The following is a 12,976-nucleotide window of genomic DNA, read 5'->3' as shown; positions in this document are numbered from 1 at the left end:
TGACCCATATATGTGATGGGGATAGTAATTAGGTTATTACGGGGAGCATGTTAGATGATATGCAAAGCACTTAGAACAATGCCTGTTTGTAGGAAAGCACCTAATACATTTTGGTCCTTTTATAATGAAGCACTCTCCTTATTTTTCAAAGCCATTTTAGCCATACCAAATATGTACAAAAAAAAAAAAAAAAAAAAAAAAAGCCATTGACTCTAAAGTGTATTTAAACTCACTTATACCTATTCATTTAACCTGAAGATTTTGGATATTTGGTCTTTCTTCAAAAATGTTATGTGAAGGTGGAAGCCCCATTACTCGAATTAATAGATATCTCCATCGATGTGTATTGTGTTGATTCTTAATATTTGTTATATGCATGTGTGAAACTGAACCGTTTAAAAGCAAAATTTAGGCATTCCTGCCAAAAGGAAGTGAATTGAAAGGAAGAGAAGCAGAGCCTTTGCGAGGAGAAAATTGTCCTATCTCTCAGCCAGTGTCAGAATGTGGAAATGTTTACAAAATGCTCATTAAAAGAAAAAGGGATTGCAAGATAGAAACAAAATCTGGTGCACAAGTTTACACTAGTGAGATAAGAAAGGCTAGGCCCCTATAGGGTATTTTGTTATCCAATTACTGCAACCTGACTTTTGGGGGAAGCGGACGAATGGTAGGGGGAGGGAGAGAGAGAGGAAGAGTTTCCAAACTTGTCTCCAGTGACAGGAGACATTTACGCTCAGGGAGATAAAACTGCCACTTAGAGCCCAGGGGAGCTAAACCTTCCTGGGTTGGCCTGGGGGCTCGAGCAGAGTCATGGATTCCCTGGCCCTGCAGCTGTGCGCTCTCCTCTGCCTAGCGGCTCACTCTGCTTTTGGAAGCCCCATCATGAGCCTGGAGCAGTCGCCTCTGGAAGAAGACATGCCCCTCTTCGATGATGTCTTCTCAGAGCAAGATGGTGTTGACTTTGACACACTACTACAGAGCATGAAGAATGAGTTTCTCAAGACATTGAACCTCTCTGACATCCCTATGCAGGATTCAGCCAAGGTTGACCCACCAGAGTACATGTTGGAACTCTACAACAAATTTGCCATGGACCGCACCTCCATGCCATCTGCCAACATCATCAGGAGTTTCAAAAATGAAGGTAAGCTTACATTTTATCGATCATATTTGGTTTGGATCTTTTTCAAGAAGTGACAAGTAAATTTCTAATGCATGATAGAGCAAATAAGGGTGAATGCAGACATATAGACATACAAAACAATATGGCCTATATCATTTTAATGCTTATTTTCCAGATGGTATTGAAAGGTGCTAAAGAATATCTTTTAATTCAAAGTTATAAAGTGTCTACTATTTTGACATTATAATGGGATCTTGAAATTTTTTTTTTTAATTTTTGCAAGTAATACAAAAAGCTAATGTTGGCTGACTACTGTACCGCTGCTATTGGTCACTTTTCAGATAGGCCTCCATTTCCACTTGGCTTTTGATTGATTATAAAATGTGTCAACTTCTATTTTGATTGAAAATGATGAAAATAGTCACAAATCAGAAAGTTGTGTTTCACTCAAGCTTTGGACCAGTTTCCCTCTTGTGGTCTTATTTAAAAGATGCTCAAACAGGATGGAAACTTCTATTTTAGAGAGTCTTCCTACAGTTTTGTTGCATTTGGCGTGACACATATATCCTTGAGACACTGTTTATAGTTTCTAGGAAGTGTGCACAGACCAGTTAATGATCCAGCTTATATCTGTGTCTTTATGGAGGGTGAGGCACAAGCTTCACATATCAGTGGAAAGATGTGTTTTCTCCTCCCAGATCTTCAATCAGTAACTAAATCTAATGACCTAGGAAGTTAATCCTTTTGTTTATTGTGGTGTTAGTTGGCCCCTCCAAAAATCTAATATCTATGGTAAAAACTGTGGTCCAAAGAAACTAATTCTTTAATATTTACTAATTATGCTTTTATAGACACTAGCCAGGTGAAAAATAGGATTTAGATTGATTTTGGCCAGACTGTCTTAAAAGGAGAAAGGTGGTGTCAAAGAAATAGCTCAGGATTTGGGATTTTGAGAACAGGTTGATTATAATGAGTTTAATTTCTCTGAACCTCAATTTCCTCATCTGTATATTGGGGATACAATACAATTGAGCGATTCAAAAGAGATTCTGAGTAAGAAACATTCCATTTCCTATGAAGTGTTGAAGAAACAGTTATTCCTGATGAATTCCCTAAATTCTAGGCATTACAGAAAATGTTAAGTAGGTATTGCTTAGCCCTGGAGATACCATTTGCCTTAAAAATTTAGTTGACAGACAAAATTTTATAATATTTAGTAACATATTGGATATGGTATTTAGTAATATTTAGTAGCATAGTGGAAATGGCAAAACTGAGATTGCAGATTCCTGTGTAGATGAGTCTGAATTGCAAATGAACAGTCTTCTTCCATGGGAGTCCTTCCTTCCTAGTACTTCTGTGTACTGAACCCTCTGTGCCTGGCTCAGAGCCGCTCCCATCCTCCAGGGAAATTGGGATTTTTCAGCTTTCACTTCTCCCATGGAGGATGTGGATGATCCAGGTCAGGAAGCAAAATTACAGAGTTTCTCATCAGCAAGGGTAGGGTCCTCACTCCATGGACAACCCAGCCGCCTGCAGCTCCGCCAGTCTGTGGGTGGGAATACGAAGTCCCCAGGACAGGAATGCTTCACTGGGCTAGCCCTGCTGACTGCTATTGTCTCTCTTTGACTCTTTGGGTCTGTGCAGTGCAGCTTTCAGGAGACAGATCAACAAAACAGAACAAATCCCCCAATCCCTCCAAATCTAACTAATCAAGGGGAAACAATTGCCACCTCGAAGGTGGAAAAAGCATGACCAATACTCCTATCAAAGCTCTAACTTTATCTTGTCATCTGGGGGAAGTCAGTTCTCTTCTCTGAGGCACAATTTCTTCTGGTGTAAAATGCACAGAGCAGCAATGCCTGCATTGGAAGGACATTGGAAGAGCTAAATAAAATGATGTTTACAGAGCACCTGGCACATAAAATTTGCTTAGAAATGTAACTCCTCCACCTATTACCTACTATATTTGCAAATGCACAGTGAATGTATTTTTAAACAGCTATTTTGCACGAAATTCGTGCAAGGGCCTTGGTCCTGGCCCCCGCCTGTCTCCACTTCCTGGGCCAGGGCCTCTGTTGCCTCTGCCAAGACCCTCGCCCACTGCAGCTTTGTTCAAAAGGAAGGATGTCTAGAAGGACATCCGGTCTAATTAGCATATTATGCTTTTATTATTATAGACAATTGACATACAATAAATTGCACTTATTTATAATGTATAATTTGATAGGCTTTGACATATGTAAACAGCCATTGAAACCATCACTACAATCATGATAGTGAACATATTCATGACCACCAAGTTTCCCAGTATTCCCTTATAATCCTTTCCTTTTACTAGAGTGAGCTTTTATTCTGCACTTTTCTCATGGGTCAAGCAACCAGTCCACTCCCCTATTTTTGGTCTTTACGTGTTCCCTGCCCAAGGTAAGCTATATCCTCCATTCTTATAAGGAGGGATAACTCCCAAGCTATCTGATGTATTAAGGACATATGTTACACTTATAAATCAATTTGGTCTGTTGCCTGGAATCATCAATTGGTCAATATGTTTAAAGTGCTGCCTCAAAGGTAATCTGGCAGATTAAAGGCATAGAAAGGAGTTTCAGATGTGATACTTGCCAGCATGGTAAGTCTAGTTGGGAAGATTCATTCATGGAAAGACAACAGAAATACAAGGTTGTTCATGACAAAAGTAAAAGGAGAGAAAGAGAGTGAGAAGTCAAGTGATTTAGAAGGGAGTGAACATCCAGACGGGAGATTAAAGAAAGGGAAGGTCCCACAGGGAGGAGTCACAGCTAGGTCTTTGGAAATAGGAGGTAGGGCTTTCCAAAGGTCAGAAGAACTTATTCCAAGGTGAAACATACAGTAAAGCAAAAGGGTGTTTTCACAAGTGATGAAGATATCAGTCTATTTTAAACAGGATTTACAATTTATTTCATCTTTCAACAAAAATCAATGGAACAATTGCAATGTTTCATGCACTGGAGAGGATGAATGGAAGTAAAGACTGGATCAAAGGTTAAGACCTGGTTATAGCTGTTTTGAGAGTCATATTAGGAAGTTGAAATGCATTCCATTGACCAATATTTTCTATTGGCAGTATATGAGATTTTAGTCAAATCTAGAGGGAGCTGCAAACATGTGACATAATTATACACTTTTATTATTATAATTAGAAAAATCCACATATCACCTCAAACCCCTCATTTCATAACTGCTATGGCTTAAGAAAAGTCTAAATGAGGTTGAAAGTATAAAATAATCAGATCAAGTTATCATTTGGTGGTGCTTATCATTGTCAGTGTCATGGAACCCTTTGATTGATGACAAATGCCCTCAGAAATTCCTTTTAGATGTGTATTACCTGAGTCAAAAGTATAGGTGCTTTGGACTCCTATAAAATTCTTAGAAAGTCAACATGATGATATTTGAAGGTGTGTTTCTAAGATGAAAGGACCTTTTAAATGTTATTTTATAAATATTCTTGAATGATTTGTATGTGCCAAACTCCATGCCAGGTGCTATGGGTATAAGACTAAGTTAACCAATTTATCCCCAAGGTTCATTTTCCTATTTATTTTTGTCAAGAACTGCATACCCCAAATCAACTGCTGTGATCCTCCTGGTATATAGCTATCTTCTTGACGTTGTCAGGCTTTGGTGTCTAAAACAGGGATCTGCAAACTTTTTCTTATCAAGGGCCATACAAATAGTACATATTTTAGGTTTTATGAAATACTAGAGGCCCAGTGCACAAATTCGTGTACCAGTGGGGTACCTCAGTCTGACCTGCGGGATCAGGCCAAAACCCGCTCTCTAACATCCTCTAAGGGAGTCCTGGATTATGAGAGAGTCCAGGTCAGGCCAAAGGACCCCACTGGTGCACAATTGGAGCCAGAAGGGATCTGGGAGGTTGGCCAGCTGGGAAGGAACTACGGGAGGGTTCCAGGGTGTGTCTGGTCCATCTCATTCAGTCCCAATTGACCAGACCTCAGCAGCAAGCTAACCTACTGGTTGGAGCATCTGCCCTTGGTGGTCAGTGCACATCAGAGTGAGTGGTTGAGTGAACTTACCATATCATTAGCATATTACACTTTGATTGGTTGAACAGCTGACCAAACAACTGGACACTTAGCATATTAGGCTTTTATTATATAGGATTTTTCTTGGGACTATTTAGCTGTGTGGTTGTAGTGCAATCATCATCACAGATAATAAAGAAGGAATGGGTGAGGCTGTGTTCCAATAAAACTTTATTTTCAAGACTGATGACCCCCTGGTATAGGTGGAGGTCTTTAGGAAGAACAGTGCCCAGCCAGCTATGTGGGAATCTTCACCCATTACAAATGCAAATATGACCAACCACGAGGCCCTCTGAAAAAAAGTCAGGAAAAGACAAATTGCCCTGGTGAGGTGGAGCATGGTCCTGATACACCAAGGTTGAGGGTTCAATCCCTGATCAGAGCACATACAAGAGCCCACCAATAAATACATAAATAAGTGGAACACAAATTGAAGTCTATATCTCTCAAAATCAATCAATCAATAAGATTTTTTTTAAAGAAAAGAACAACCATCACATGTTTCACTTGCTAGCTCAGTGGTTCTCAAACTTCCTAATGCTGCGACCTTTTAATACAGTTCCTCCTGTTGTGGTGACACCCAACCATAAAATTATTTTTATTGCTACTTCATAACTGTAATTTTGCTACTGTTATGAATCATAATATAAATATCTATGTTTTCCATTGTCTTATGTGACTTCTGTGAAAGGGTCGTTTGACCCCCCAAAGGGGTTGTAACCCATAGGTTGAGAACCGCTGTGCTAGCTCTTCACTGGTAAGAAAAATTGGGGGCTTGCCCACACCATCTCTAAGGTCCTTCCAGTGCTATAATTCTGTGGCTGACAAGCTAGCAAGACTGGGTGAGTTTTTCACCATTTATTAGGCTGCCATTTTCCAGTTTAGTCTTGGCAGCTTAACTCAGTTTAACATTCTACCTTTGACATTTCAGTGTTCTCTGTGTCAGAGAATGCTAACATTGTGTTTGTTTTCATTTATATCCCCTTATTCTCTCTGTTTCAAATTTCCTTCATAGAAAAGCCTTCTTATGACATCAATAAGTGTCTGTTTTTCTCTGTGACATACTGCAAATGCCACTTTTTTCTTTCTTTTTTTTTTTTAGAGTTGTTTTCCCAACCAGCCAGTTTTAATGGGCTCAGAAAATACCCTCTCCTCTTCAATGTGTCCATCCCCCACCATGAAGAGGTCATCATGGCTGAACTTAGGTTGTACACACTGGTGCAAAGAGATCGCATGATATATGATGGAGTGGACCGGAAAATTACCATTTTTGAAGTACTTGAGAGCACAGAGGACAATGAAGGTGAAAGAAACATGTTGATCTTGGTGTCAGAGGAGATCTCTGGAACCAACAGCGAGTGGGAGACTTTCGACATCACCAGTGCCATCAGACGTTGGCAAAAGTCAGGTTCATCCACCCACCAGCTGGAAGTCCACATTGAGAGCAGACACGATGAAATTGAGGACACTGTCAGGGGACAGCTGGAAATAGACATTAGCGCCCAGAATAAGCATGACCCTTTGATTGTCGTGTTTTCTGATGACCAAAGCAGTGAGAAGGAACAGAAAGAGGAACTGAGTGACATGATCACCCATGAACAACTTCTGAATCTGGACAACCAGGGTCTGGATGGTTATTCCAGCGGTCCTGGGGAGGAGGCTCTGCTGCAGATGAGATCAAACATCATCTATGACTCCACTGCCCGCATCAGAAGGAATGCCAAAGGAAACTACTGCAAGAGGACCCCGCTCTACATCGACTTCAAGGAGATTGGCTGGGACTCTTGGATCATTGCCCCGCCTGGATATGAAGCCTATGAGTGTCGTGGTGTTTGCAACTACCCCCTGGCAGAGCATCTCACGCCCACAAAACATGCGATTATCCAGGCCTTGGTCCACCTCAAGAATTCCCAGAAGGCTGCCAAAGCCTGCTGTGTGCCAACCAAGCTGGAGCCCATCTCCATCCTCTATTTAGACAAAGGCGTTGTCACCTACAAGTTTAAATATGAAGGCATGGCTGTTTCTGAGTGTGGCTGCAGATAGGAGAGGATTTGTGTTGCTTATTTAATAACTGTATATGTGTATATTTTATGTTCCTATTTAATGAGATTATTTAATAAGGGTGTACAGATCATAGAGGTTTACTTAGGGAAATGGACAGGTTGGTTTGTTGTAAGAAATGCTTATTTTGTTATACGGTCTCAATTCCTTCTGATCTGTGTTTCTCTGGACTTACCATTTCCTGACAATGCCACCTCCAACAGCAAATGGCAAGACCATGCTATTTGTCTTCTATGTCAATTTGAAAACAACAATCCCTGAGCAGAAATAATTTGTCAAAAGATAGATTTATGTGTATGTATATGTGTACATATAAGCTTTAAATCTCTATTGGTTCTAAAGAAGTAGATTAGACTCACACACATGCAAAACTCAATCAAATGTGTATATATTAAAAACCAATGGTATGCTCTCAGTCACTTCTTCTCTGAGTAGGAGTTATGTCAAGATAATTTGCACCAGGGATTTAACCATCCTAGAGAATATTACATTTCCTAAATATTATTGGGAATGTGGGCGGGGCTTTCATCAGTTGAGTGTCTGCCATCACTCAGAGCAGCAGGGCCTGGTAAAGGATGTTGTATGTGTGAGGAGAGGGGTTATTTGATGCAGAAACCAAATGAGTTCAAGAGGTAGTGGCCTTAAGGTGCACTAGCAAAGAATAAACCCATTGTGGCACCCAAGTGCTGTAGAGAGCAGTGCCTGGTCAAGAAAGGAAAAAGTGGGTCTTCAGGGTGACATCTGCTTCTGAGATAATAAGAGAGCAAGGCCTATGTTGGCCTTTATTGCTACAGAAGGTAGATGAGGTGGGGGAGGGCACATAGGAGATGAGAGAAAAAGGATCTAGATGTTATCCTAGGATGTGTCTGTAAAATTATAAGCAGTTCTAATTGAAGAATTAAATCTTTTGGGCAAAATAAAATTTTCCAAGAACAAGAGGGAAAAAAACAGAAGGGATCTGTCTGTTGGTCTCTTCACTTCTTAACATTTTTCTTCATTCTTAATATTTCTCCCTTGCCTCTGCATCTCTGTGTTTGTTTCATCCACCTTTCTTTTCTCCCTCTTTCTTCTTTGCCCCAGAGCCTCGTGTCTTCCTCCCATTTTTCTGTCCCTTGTTTTCACTGCCTTCATTGCTCCAATGTGACCTGGAGGGACACCGGGAAGCATTTCCTTCAGGATGAGTGGAGTTACTGCTCTAATTCTAGTTTCCTCCCTGATGTTTAATTTGATTTGGTTTTATCAATATCCTTCATGGATTTTTTTTCATGAAGAATATTTAAGAATAAGGAAAAGAAAATGAGAGTCCAAATGGATTCACCTAAGTAAGTGAATTAATAAATAGACATACAAGCAAATTACTGAAAGCTAAGGCTGAATTTTGAAATCAGGTTTGCCCATGGTAGAACCCTTATAGCTTTCCCATTCTGGTCTTCCCATTTGGGAATTGGCCAGGACTAAGGACTGGGAAGTGTTCCTGACAGCAATGGTCTACTGGTTCTGCCAGCAGTTAGCCAATTGGAAGGACACTGAGACTCTGGTTGTGGTCTTACCCTCCCCATTCCCATGAGGGATCATGGGCTTTGTGCAGGAGGAACCAGAATAGTGCAGTTTTCAAGCTGTTCTGACACCTCCGGGTGGATGACACAGATGGTTCAAGCTAGAATCAGGAATGTGATTTCTAGTACATTGTCCCCACTCACCCCATTGAATGCTTCCTTAAGAAGTCTGGCATGTTTTATAACCTAGGAAACCATCAGCCTTCCTTTCACAAAACTCTTGGGTTTATAAACTCATATTACACTAGAAAATAGAGGCAAGGGAAGTGATTTTGAAAGACATTTTCCCCAATTTGGACCTCAGCTCTGTACATCCAGATGCATAGATTCTAAAGCAAATAGAGGGAAGATCTTGGGGGATTCATTGGCCTAAAAAAGTGGTTCTCTGACTATCAGCAAGTATACAGTGAGTGACAATTTGAGATGGTCATGCAATTCAGATTCATTCATTTATGGAATAACCTCCATATACAATGGTACATACTTTGTGTGTGTGTGTGTGTGTGTGTGTGTGTGTGTGTGTGAGTGTATGTATGTGTGGTGTATATAACTGGCTGTGGATAGCCACACTTAGACCCCTCAGTGGGATGTGGTACATCCTTTACACCCATGGTACACACTTTAAACTCATGTTCTCTACGGTACTTCTTATTCTTCTAATGGACACTGTCATAGACATACAGTAAAACCTCAGTTGAACAAGATAGTTCTAGTTAGAGAAAAATCAAGCAAAATTGTATGTCTAAAATACTTAAGACAGTGGTATGCTAGTAAATGCTTTCCTGGGGTGAATAAGCCCTGATTTGTGAATTTCAATGGTGTAAATACTCTCCTTGCCTATTTCAAGGCTCTAAAGCGATGTCAACTAGCTTCCAAAATTACTGAACTTAACAGCTGTTCTCAGGAGCCATGCCTGCTGGCTCTGGCACCTCACTCCTATCAGCACCCCGCTTGTGCCCTCTGCCGACTCGCCAGGTTCCTAGAGAAATCTTGTTGCGAGCACTTATAGTCACTCTTCTATTAAAGAGATATGAAAATCTAGGCTGTCTGCAACTGGCCAGCACATCCCAGCTGCTGCTTCTTTTCCCATAGCCCAGACATAAATATGCATTTTCCTGATTTTCTTCTTCCGTATGGAAAGAGGTGCAGAAATCCACATATTGGTTATTGACATGTTGCTAGTGGCAGTTTTTTGTTTTTATTTTTGCTTTCTTCTCAGAAAATGAAAGGACATGACCCATAAACAAAGAGTCCTCCCAGCCCCCATCAGGCCTCACCAGCCTGCAGTCTCTGATGTTGCTACACTAATGTGAGGCCATAAAATTGTCAGAACCTTAGAGTTTTGTGCAAGTCAAGCTCACTAACATCTTCTCTGATCATAGACCTTGGCTCCATCCCACACCCTTCTTTTTTACAGGTTTATGGCCAAATTAACATCATTGAAGTTGACCAACCCAAATGACTCTTGAGGAGAAGGGTAACATAGTGACTTGGGCAGCCAACCACCAAAACATTCATGTAAAGGTTTCTAGGTGTCCTGCTATTTATTGATGGATATATTTATTTTTGTAATATAGTGTAGAATACCAAATATTTTATTTTTATGTTTGGATTCTTTCTTGGATAAAATAGTCTTCTGTGCTTTTCAAGTAGTGTCTTCCCCAGAGTATGGCTCCTTTACAACCTTTGGTCTGTATTTTTATCCCCTCTTTTCACATCAGAATTTCCTGTTGTTTTAGGGAGCCTTGCCATAAGCTTGCCATCATCTGGTATATTTGTGTCTCGTAGGCATTGCTGTGAGCCCCATGGCATAGTGACTGATGTGCAAATAGTACAGTTTTAACTATATGCTGTAGTTTGGACTAAAGTGTAGGTGTTCTAGAAAGCATTTACCCAATAAATTGTCATGTCATTTCATGAGTTGACATTGTCATTTTTCCATCAGAGCCAAATCTCGTCAGACTGTGAGGGACTCTGCTTGCTGTTCAGTATTTAATTGGCGCTTTTCATTCCCAAATGAGGTGCTTTTCTGCTGACCGCGTCCCTTGCTTTCAATGGCCCACCAATTCAAAGACCAGGTCGGATAAATCCCTTTGTAATTGGCTCAATTACTCTTTACATGGAAAAGAAGTTTGTGTGTGGATTCCCAAAAGAGTCAGCCTCAAAATGCCTAATTCTTTCCCTGTATATGATTTTTGGCCTGAGAAACAATGATATATACTGTTCCCAGAACTGTTGGTAATTATTTTGACATTTTTCAGAATCTAGATTCTTTAAGTAAAAGATATTCTCCGAGAAAGAGATTTTACATATTACTTCTTACCAGACTCCTCAACAGCCCACAGAGCCCAGCAGAGCTGGGTCAGAACTATGCACAATTTGTCTGTCGCACAGGATGGAAGGGACATATTAAGAATTGTGGATCTTCTCAGAATGTCACCAGGGGTTGTGCTTGGTCTTTGGGTGTCTGGTGAAAAGGAAACACTACTGTGACTCTGTGCATTTTCGTGGTCCCAACAGCCACATTTGACTTCACACATTAGATGGCAGGAAAGTAGAGAATGTTATGTAACAGCCACATGAAAGGGTGTTTCTGGGTGAGGAAATATCTCCATAGGATTATCACTTCATCAGGGAATGACTATGTGTTGTGATCAGCATGCTTCTGTGCATATAAGCACTTGTCCTGTGAGTTTCTGGCCTGATCCAGTGAGGTCTCCACGTGCTCATGCCCACCCTGCAAACTTCCACAAATTAGCTAATGCCACGATCACACTGAATCAACTGAAACCCAGTAATTTTCTTGTGTAAAACCTGTTTGCTATCCATGTCCAAATGTATGTAGAAATTGCTAGGCTAAACGGAAGATGGGAAGAAATAGTTTATACCATGTTCATAAATTAAATGTGTATATTCAGAGTTATCTTGTTAAATAAAATGAAAAAATTATTTTGATAATTATTTGAAACATTTTTACTTGAAATGAAATCTGTTTTGCTCTCCTTCCCTACTTTTTTTCTCTGTTTTCCATTTCACAGTATATCCAGATGGAATAAAATTTCTTGCTAGATTAGTAGACTATGCCCTAAAAATACAATAAATCTGATTTTCCCTTTTAAGTGATCTCATCGGAGAGTGAGATTCTGTTGTGATATGGTCTTCCACTTCGCACAACTGTCTGCAAAGCCCATGAACGCAAGACGTACATAGCAAATGAAAGCGTCTCCTCTTTGTCAATCACTGAGAAATACTACTTCTCTGAGTTTAGAACGAGTCAGACAAAAGAGCAATTACTTTGGGGGAAATTTCCAGGCTAATTTTCGCTGAAATTTGATTTTTGAATCTCTTAGAATCCCAGGCTTCGATAGAACTTTTAAGTGACCTGGTATGCTCCATTCCCTCCAGCAGCCCGGCAAAACCCCCTTTCCATCTTTTCTGCAAATAGAAGTGAAGGGAGTGCACTACCTCTTAAAGGGCACCAATCAGATTTTAAGCTGTACTCAGTTTAACGAATAGGTTAGCTCATTATGCACACAAGTCACTGCAGGAGAGGCAAAGGTAAGCAGGCAGTTGTTTGACTTCTCCCTCATAAGGAACTGAGGTCTCTCTCACGTCCCTCATAAATTCCCAGTTTATAACTCTTGAGATGGCCCATTCATATCTAATCCATTTTTGTGCCAGCCTCATGTTTTGCAAACAGCTCTCCTGTCCTCCTGGATGCATGGTCCCCATTTCCTGCAGTAGTGGGCGTGTGAACACACGGCCAGACGCAGTGAGCCCTCAGCCAGAGGGAGACACACGGGAAGCCCTTGCTGGGAGTAGACCTGGCCCTGAGTGTGTCATAGACCCGGTGGGCAGCCAGACCCCGCTGCCTGTTCTGGAAGGAAGTTTCTTCTTATGGCAGGACGTGGGAATTGAGGGATACAGAGTCCTGGATGGGCTAAAATTCCTTCCATCAGACAATCACCCTCACCTCTTTTGGGGGGAATCCTCTGATGTCTGGCTGACAGGACGTATCTGGTGAGTGTGTCAGCAGGGAGCACAGCTCTTGTCTCTCACTGATAAGGGCAAGACAAGCATTCTAGTCATGGAGGGAGGGGAGCTGAGAACCCAGGTTGGGGCTTAAGCCAGGGCTGGACTGAAAAAACAAC

General features: G+C 40.9%; 1 protein-coding gene across 1 annotated transcript; it reads left to right on the top strand.

Annotated features, from left to right (window-relative positions):
- Nucleotides 1–567: 567 nt before the first annotated feature.
- On the top strand, nucleotides 568–7,293 carry BMP10 (bone morphogenetic protein 10). The gene is made up of 2 exons (XM_036435581.1): nucleotides 568–1,144; nucleotides 6,311–7,293. Exons 1-2 carry the CDS (start codon nucleotides 811–813, stop codon nucleotides 7,249–7,251), a joined length of 1,275 nt encoding a protein of 424 aa, XP_036291474.1. The 5' UTR covers nucleotides 568–810; the 3' UTR covers nucleotides 7,252–7,293.
- The last annotated feature ends 5,683 nt before the right edge of the window (nucleotides 7,294–12,976 follow it).

Source organism: Pipistrellus kuhlii, unplaced genomic scaffold (assembly GCF_014108245.1).
Source record: "Pipistrellus kuhlii isolate mPipKuh1 unplaced genomic scaffold, mPipKuh1.p scaffold_m20_p_13, whole genome shotgun sequence".
Taxonomy (NCBI): domain Eukaryota; kingdom Metazoa; phylum Chordata; class Mammalia; order Chiroptera; family Vespertilionidae; genus Pipistrellus; species Pipistrellus kuhlii.
The sequence above is the reverse complement of the archived record's forward strand: the minus strand, read 5'-3'. Positions and strand labels throughout refer to the sequence as shown.

Bases quoted from the DNA above. Each gene is read 5' to 3' on its own strand.
- BMP10 (XM_036435581.1), top strand. From the start codon at position 811: ATGGATTCCCTGGCCCTGCAGCTGTGCGCTCTCCTCTGCCTAGCGGCT. The intron at 1,145-6,310 runs GTAAGCTTACAT...TTTTTTTTTTAG, and splicing joins CAGGAGTTTCAAAAATGAAG to AGTTGTTTTCCCAACCAGCC.